This window comes from Mizuhopecten yessoensis, unplaced genomic scaffold (genome assembly GCF_002113885.1).
Source record: "Mizuhopecten yessoensis strain PY_sf001 unplaced genomic scaffold, ASM211388v2 scaffold10765, whole genome shotgun sequence".
In the NCBI taxonomy this organism is placed as follows: domain Eukaryota; kingdom Metazoa; phylum Mollusca; class Bivalvia; order Pectinida; family Pectinidae; genus Mizuhopecten; species Mizuhopecten yessoensis.
The window spans coordinates 409327-418568 of record NW_018408710.1 but is presented as its reverse complement, the minus strand read 5'-3'; the positions used below and the strand labels follow the sequence as shown (position 1 = coordinate 418568).

The 9242-nt window shown below is 33.8% G+C and overlaps 1 protein-coding gene across 1 annotated transcript in view; it reads left to right on the top strand.

Annotated features, from left to right (window-relative positions):
• Positions 1-4402: 4402 nt before the first annotated feature.
• Positions 4403-9242, top strand: part of LOC110462224 (synaptophysin-like protein 1) — a 51282-nt gene continuing 46442 nt past the window's right edge. The window contains exons 1-2 of the mRNA XM_021516092.1: positions 4403-4454; positions 6638-6703. Coding sequence (XP_021371767.1) covers positions 4437-4454; positions 6638-6703 — 84 coding nt within the window. The 5' untranslated portion in view covers positions 4403-4436. The remainder of the gene's footprint in view (positions 4455-6637; positions 6704-9242) is intronic.

Here is a 9242-nt window from a genome sequence, read left to right as displayed (position 1 = left end):
AGGGGAGGCCGTCCTTAAATGACCTTAGCTGTTAATAGGACGTTAAACAAAATCAAACAAACAAACAAACAAAACCATAGAACGACAACGTAAAGGCTGAAGGGAGACAACTGTGACATCGACTGCAATTTTAAAATTCCTTTTCTAAATATTTATGTTATATATTTTGTACATCAGTTTCTTAGTGTAGGTGAGCTGGTCTATTATAATACGTAGTTTATGTTGCCATGTTAAATTGAAGTAAAAAAACTAATTGTGGGGAAAGGGCTTCGAACAATGTATAAGTTGTGCAACATGTACCCAATCCCATTGCAATAAAATGTGTTTAAATAAAAAAATCTAAGGGCATTCATTTTTCTTTTCTGTTGATCAGTTATCACTTTTACTGATTTTTCACACCATGTATGTTATCGTTTTAATTATTTATATTTTCAAAGTATAATTATATCATTAACGGTATTTGTAAAGTAAAAAGCAAAACGGTGGTTCTGTATAAAATTGTAACAAAAATGAATCAAGGGGAAATAAACTTTAGTTAACACAGTACCAACACTCAATCCTGAGAATGCAACTCACAAACAAATAAGTGAAATCTTATGGGCCCAAGTAAATATAGTTGGCAGTAAAACACTCTATATCTACTCATTCTACCATCCCAAAACATGTGATGAGGACAGCATGAGATACTTTAGTTATTCCATCAAAGAGGCTACCAAGATTGATAATGCAGCCCTCATTATAGGAGGCGATTTCAACCTCCCAGGTTGGGACTGGAAAAATAGAGTCCTGAAACCTAAAACAAGTCATGTAAAAATACACTATTGATTTTGCAAACCTCCTGGATGATACAGGTCTTTCCCAACTTGAAATGACAATGTTCTAGATCTCCTCATCACAAACTTCCCCAACCAAGGCTATCGGACAGCAATCATACCCGGTCTCTCTGATCACGATATTGCCTTTGCATAATTCTACTTTAACCCCCCACCCCCCACCCCCACCCAAAATAAAACCTCACTCAAATACAAGGAACCATTCCTCTATATATTTTTTTTAAAACAACAAAATAAAAAATATTTACTCAGTCAATTCTATTTTTAAAATACATGTGTACCTTCTTCTGTCGGTGCCGGAGATTCAACGCCATCTAAACCGATAAAGTTTGGAGAGTCTTTGAAAATCTCGACGATCCGCTCTATTGTTGAATCCATCGGTTAAGGGGCTGGTCCCCTTTCTGTATATTTGGTGGGCGGAAACCTCCTTCTCTGCAGACGTTGTAATATTGGACCACTTGGTCTTAACATCCTTAACACTACGTACACATTTAGATACAAGAACAACAAGATACAAGATACAAGAAACTTTATTTAACGTCGCATATATAAATATATCAAACATAGAAACATTAGCGCTATAGCGCTATTTTTGCGACAAACATGATAAAAAAACAAACAGAAAACAACAAATCAAGCTATACACTATCACATAAAGCTAGCACATAATCAGCTCGTAGCCGCGGAAATCTTTGTGAAAATGCCTACTTTTATTTTCATCGCGTGCCAAATAAAAGTAGGCATTTTCACAAAGATTTCCGCGGCTACAGCTGGGTATATTTGTTAGAATCATTCCGGACGGATCTTGTTCACGAAAGCTACTTCAATGTCTTATTTCAGCGTGTAAAATCTATATTACTTCCTCCCAACAAAACTGAAAAGTAAAGGGTAATTATATCAGACTTGTCTGATTTTCTTTAAGAGACTTTGGGACGGTCATACTAGTATTTAGCGTTTTACACACACCTAACCTTAATATGTTGATGGTTAAAAGGATATCTGTGTAATTGTAAAACTAAAACGTAGGATCCTAAAATCATTTTTATCTAGAAAACATTAAAATTAAATTGTTATGCATTTTATACAAAAGATACTTTTCCTTCTTTGACTCTCAAATTGGTTTTGTTTTATACTAACAATTTTCAAGTCATTCCATAAGTCTTCGAGTAAACAAATAGTTACAGTATGCTTAACATTTTCAAATGCATTAGAGATAAGGAAAATACTACGGATATTGGGTATGCTTTATTTCGTCGTGGGCTACACACATATTTGTGTAAAAAAAAAGCACTCTAAACATAGCCGACGGCAGAAAGAAGTGAAATACTCCATATTTACACATTGATTACGTATCACTTTTCTTAAAGAGCAGCTGAACTCTGTACCCAGACTATAGGTAAATACGTGACCTGTAATAAAGACATATATCAAAAATAATTTCAATGGGAATACAGATGGTTGCGACGCGCTATTTCAAATCCTTCCTCACCTAAAGTCTTGTCAAGGTTTCAAATCCAACATAAAAACAGAGAACGTTTTCCGTAATCTTTTTTCATCGCGTCTTTCATCAGTTTTTAGTTCAAGATCTGTTGAATCGGCTTATACTGCAGTTATTATTACGAAGATTAGTTTTATCTTCATTTCGGCAGCAGTTGCAATGGGCTTCTGTAGGCCAGACCTTCAGACGTCCAGTTATTTTCACAACTTACCAAAAAAAAAAAAAAAAATAGAAGCATCAACGAAACCTGGTATTGGATATCACTCCTCAATAAATCCGTGATCTTTTTCATAAAAAGGTTAAAAGTGAGTGTTTTGTCGCGGGTTTCAATTGATGAATATCGTGTATTATTGATTCTTCGTAAATAAATGTTTACGTTAGTTAGGCCTATCTTGGCGGATACTGAATGCACGTAGGGTTTAAAGTAGCTTAATTTGTTTTCTATGATATAAAGGTCCATGTTCCACGAAAGCTTAATCATGATTCCTATAAGAAAATGTAGAAAATGTAAATTCTCTTACAGTTGGAGATCTCCATTACTACATCAACAAAAAGAAGCGACACGAGTATCGAACCTTGAGGCATTCCTGCTTTGACACCGCTACGTCTAAAGGTAAGTTTCCAATTAAAACTTCTATAATTTTGTTGACATAAACATGATATGATTTCAATTTTGCTTTCGAGCTTCTGTCCATATTTCTGTATGTTTTTCTTTGTTTTATCGTAATTAAGTGTTATCATAGCGCAAATGATAAGGTACGTAACACGTGATAATTATTCGTTCTTGAACCAACTGTAGAAACGGTATAATACAGGTCTATAATTACCAGGAGTATGTTTATATCCCGTTTTGAATAAATGTCATATTGTTGTCTTTTTCTACATGTTTCTATTAACATTTAATGTTCCATTAAAAAGAGATTTGCGTTGCATCCGTTATTTCCCAATTGTTTAACTCTTAAAGTCGTCAAAATTTACGCTTCTCTGGTTTAGGTTGATATTTTTAGGAACCTAAAAATCAAAACTGGAACAAATTATACTAAAACATGTTCGTTTAACCAGAGGCTTTATTGTCTCTGGTTTAACAAACTTGCTTTATTAATATTGTACGTCAGAGACAAATAATGTTCATCAGTGGGTCTGTTATCATATAGTTCATGCAATATTCGACTATAATTAGTGAAGGTTATAGTTAATTCCAGAGAATGTCTTTACTTATTTTTACAACATCTTCTAAATAGAAAACATTAGGCCCACATCGTGTCTCGTTTTGATATGGTCCAGATGAAATCCTTTCTGGTATGCAGCATCGATGTTTGAGTCTTGAATAGATCGTCCCACACCAGATAAAGATCTACAGAATCTTATTAATTTTCATTAAAATGTGGTTTAATATAAATGATCAATTTAAAACAAACTTTCAGTGAGGGAATGTGATTGACAGTCGATTCAAGCACATGTGTTTCTTTTGTTAGCGCATTTCCCCCGGTTTGTAACTGTTTTGCCAAGTTTGTCTCCTTTATGGCTACTGTTACATGTATCTGTTTTGAGTAGTGACGTGGTTCAAAATAATTGTATACACACACTTTAGGAGTTTTTTTAAAATTTGAAATGAACAAGACGTCCTCTTAATTCTAAAATTTACTAATTAATGGGTTTTACGCACCTTTCCCTTTGAACAAACTCTATATTAGAATTTGGATATCCAACTAGGCCTATTTGGCCCATGCCGTCACCATAATTCCTGTAGGAACTCTATATCTAAATCAGAGATTTATAATCATTATAAATCTCTGATTTAGATAGAGTTCCTCATAGTTCAGGAATTACCGTCACCGATGAATTCTAGAAGGACTGAAACAGCTAGGAATATATGATGCACTGTAGACTAGTTTCTTTTTGGCATACTCAATCTATTTCCAAATTTTGAAGGTGCCATTACTTTTGTGATCTTATAAAAATCACTTTCATAAAGATACCTTACCTGAAACAAATCCGGAAAAAGTATTGTTTTCGTTTTAAATATTATATATACTCAACAATAAAGTGGCCAATGAAATTTGAGGTTTCATTTCCGCTGCGGACCTGCATTCCGAAAAATCATCATGGACGTCGTCGGGAAGGTAGCTTTCATGAAAGATGTCATTTCTCTGTCCCTTTTGTCATTTCCAAATATTCATTTTTAATATCACTAGAGTTTCATACCATAGTTGCTTGTGTATCTCTCACGTCTGCCTTGCTTGACTTCTGATATTGCAACTTTCAATGTTTGCCTATTGACATTTTGAGCATGTTGAGTCACTTGTGTATTTGTAATGTGGTCACGAGACATCACAATTTGCAATACAATACGCATTGTAGCATTGCCATTTAACGTCATGGCTAATGATTTATGTCTATTTCGATACAAGATAATGTATGGACTGTATCCCTGGTAAAGTTGTGTGCACGTTGACATCTTGTTACGCCGGTGCATAAAGTAGGCGTCACCCTGTCAATCAACCATGTCGACTCTTATATATTTACTTTCGCTTCAAGTTTCAGTTATCTAACAATACATGTCCACCAACAGCGTAACTATAAGAGACAAATATGAAACACGTGTCCCCTGTTGAAATCCAATTCCATCATCTAGTAATTTACTTATATTTCATATTTATCTGAATTGTTATACATTACTTAAACACTTATGGCACAGTCATATGGATAAAAGAGTGGAATTTGATCTATATCTAATATTTACTCCACAGAGACCAAAATGGCTTTAATATGGCTTTGATGTACTTATTAGATAATTTGAAGTGTAATGAAGCATTTTTGAGAATAATGTATTGACACAAGTGGACGTTAGTCACAAATATAAAGGACAGATAATTAGAGAGTGGACAAAACTTGAAGTGAAAACAAAATTGAAAGCTTGTTTTTTTTTTACAAACCAAAATTTGTCACTACTGTAGTCTATCCAGGACTGTTTTGTTGAAATTTATTTGATATTTCCTGATGGTTCCAGTAGTATTTTGAAATTTCAGCTAAAAAGTATATGTCCGGGACAAATGCTCTTCTGTTTTTGAAAGCCTCTGCAAGCAACAAACAAATATTTATTTGACATGCTTCAACATTGTTATACAAGTGTTAATTTGTAGAAAGGAATTTTTGTTTGTCACATGCGGAGGCTTTCATTTCTGCATGTTAACTTTCAAAAAACAACATATTTTGGCTATTTCTACATAGCAACACAGTTTGTTGCTATGGTAGGGCAAATACACATGCACATTGGGAAAAATCAACACCAAGAAAGATAGCCCCAATTAACAAATATGAACTTAATAGCAGAACTTAACAATAACGTTCCAAGTTGAAATTTTCACTTTTTTAAGCCAAAAATGACCCATATCATCCCAAAACCTTTTAGAAACCCAAATTCTGACCATTTACAAATTTTCCAGTGATCCTGATTGTTTACAAATTTCTAAATTTATGATAAAATTACAAATGTAGTATAGGTGATTTTCATTATTTCAGCCACCTTCAAGTGTGTTCCCTGCTTAACATTATTAAGTCACTGGATTATAATAGACAAATTTTGTGAAGACTTGTTCCCCGCTCATTAGCTATATATATATATATATGTAACAGGACAGTCCTACTGTTGGCAGACATTCTCGCTACTCCAATAGTTATGCTCACTTATGCTCTCCTCACCCTTGAAATATATGTCCTGACAAAAATCAAAGGCTCAGTGTGCGCTTCCTTGTGGATGAGACTAGTTCGGTGACATGTTCCACAGGTGCAGAGAGCGGAAGTGGGCGTAACCCCAGGAGTATCAAGAATGGGTGGCAGATAGAATGCCAGGACATGACAGTTGACTATAAATTATTATTACAAAACCTGAAATAAGAATTCAACTTTCAGTAACGTTAACCCAACATATGTTATGTAAACTTAAAGTAAATTGAAACCTTCTTTTTGTAAATGGAATAGTAATTCTCTGATTTTAACAGAAGACAATGCACAATTCAATGCATCAATTATTAAAGTTATATCTATTTGTATCCGAAACCCTTTAAGACCCTTTACATCATATCATCAAGTGTGCATACAAATGTTTATAAAGGTGTTTTCTCTGTCCATTACCAATTCTTCAATATTGCCATATGATTCTTGTCTATGCATTACCTTCCTTAAAAGAGTAGTACCAGTACAGCAAGCGAAGTATGAAACCTGTTTTGCCTTAAATACAACAAAATCTAGAGAACTGCAGAAGTCTACAGAATTAGAAAAAATGAATCTTGTGTTTTTATTTCAGGTAATGGGATCATTCAATGCTGAAGCTCTGAAGGAGCCCCGAGGTTTTATCAAGATCCTGCAGTGGGTGAGTAACATTTCTGTGATTGATGTATATGTACACAAATAAACAATCAATTCTATATTATCGGCTGCATGTTCGTTTTCAACCATCACAGGGATATTCAGGCACCTGATAAACAAATTCTATTGTGACATCATAGTTAAAAATCTTAAAATTTACGTAATTAAGTACCAAAACAATGTGTCATAATATATGCATGGAAAAGGAAAGTTGAATCATTCTATCTATCTCAACATAATGAAGCATCTGTTTGTTGTTGATTGTTTATTTTACCAAACAACAAATGATGTTTGATATTGAATGTGTATTTTACCTAACAACAAATGAATGAAATGGTGACAGGGAGAGATGAGATGATAAAATACACAAACATGATACTCAGATCTAGTACAATATTTCAAATGTGCACTATTGAATGTATATTTATATAATGTAGTTTAGGTTTGTAACATAGACTTGGAAGGAATTCCTTCTAGATCAACATGTAGGTGGTAACTTTAATGTAAAGGGAAGTAAACATTTGCACCTTGGCTTGATGGCTTTTTGTGTGATGGAAGGGAAGTAATTCTTACAGATTCCTTAAAAGAACTGTACTAGACATCCGGCATCATACCATAATATGAAAACAATTTTGTAGAAACTTTTGCTTTTAAAATAAAGGAAAGCAGAACATGCTTCATGTGGAGGAAATTCATTGATGCCAATAACAGGATGACTATTAATAACTGATCGCAGTAGAGAACCAGGATATGCTCAAGCTAAAATTAGGTGGAAGAATTATCAAGTGATTAATTGTATGTTTGGTAATTAAAATGACCTGATTTTACTTTACAGATATCTTTGGTAATCTAACTACACATACCAAATTTATCTGGAAATAAGCCCAATGACACCTAGTAATAAGATCAATTATAATTTATTAGATCACCCATGTCAAATTCAATAGATGCTAAGTGCTATTTCATTGTCATTGCCCAGCCCCAATATGAGTCAGAATTGATGTATTGGACCCCTGATCCTATTTCAGGATCAAAACAGTATATAATCATTCGAAAATCTTCAAAGATAACAGTCATAGACTTGTCTTATTAAAGACTTCATGTAACTGACATTTAATCAGTGATGTTTTTTGTTCAGTTAAACTGCCAAATTATATACAAGTCTAAAAAGTGTCCTATTTTCCAAAAGAGACCAAACAATGAGGAATATATTCCGAAAATCAATAAAAATAATGCTATATTTTCTCAATTCATAAAGGAAAAGGGTGAAAATTTAGGTAACAAATCAATTATATGACAATGTGCCTTGATTCTGATTTAGATTCAGAAAAAATCATTGCTATAGACATAGATGAGTTTTCCCATATTTTATTCATAAAAAGTTAGCCAATTCTACTACAATCAATAAATTGAATCATAATGTTAATTTGTTGGTGTGATCTATTATTAGGTAATAAGACACAATTATTTATAATTTGCAGTATTTATTTCGTCAGCTTTTCTGATTGTACGTGTACAGGTTCAGTGCATATATATAAACTGTAAGACTTACAGCTATAGGGTCAGATTAACAGAGTGTAGAGTTATTCAGACTTGACTTTAGACAGGTTGTATTGCAAGTACTATATTTCCTGATTATACACGTACCAGGTAATAATCAATAATATTACGAACTATAGAGGTACTGGTTTAACTAAACCTTATCATCTACGGTAATCATTTCTCAAAACAGAACATGACCCAGAAGTTAGCCCCCACCCCGGTATTACCAGAAGGTACGATGAGGATGAGTTTTCACTCTGCAAGAGCGTCATTTTGTCCATGGCTTATCTAATAAATCACCTAGGAGTACTTTGGAGAGTATCATAGGGTTTGTTTCTGTCTGACTGTCTGTCCATCACACTTATTTCCACAGGCTATCATGATTGATAAGTGGACAGATTTTAATTTCCATCAAACCATTTTTGGAGTGTGATACATATACAGACTGCGATTGAAATAAGTCTAATTGTTACATATAATAATGCTGTTATGTTTGGCATGCAGCAAAGGTTTGATTAGATTATAGTTTGATTACTTAGGGACTGCTTTTCACCAAAATATTCTGTATGTAATGTGTGTTTTAAGGGTGACAGATTGCCTTTGAAGAAAGTCCTACATATTTTCCTTCTGCTAGTGTTTAACCTCTCTCAACATGAACAGCCCTAGTCATTGTTGGATATGAATGGACACAAACAATAACATGCTTCCCTAACTTTATGTTTCCTATTCATTGGTGGGGAAAGTATGGATTGCCTAGCAATAACTTTGCCTGGTGCTTCGTCTTTTTTTCGCCACTTTCAGTCAAGGAAAATAGGACAATAAACACAATACTGGCAGCTCATGTGAAAGTGACATGAATAATTACGATATGGTTTTATATAATTCATCTCCAAAATGTTCCTCAGTACATGCTGATAGAATCATGGCAGACTGGGGATTTGTTCCAACTGTATGTCCTTGAGCAAAGACACTTTACCCTTATTTCCAAACTCCGACTACCT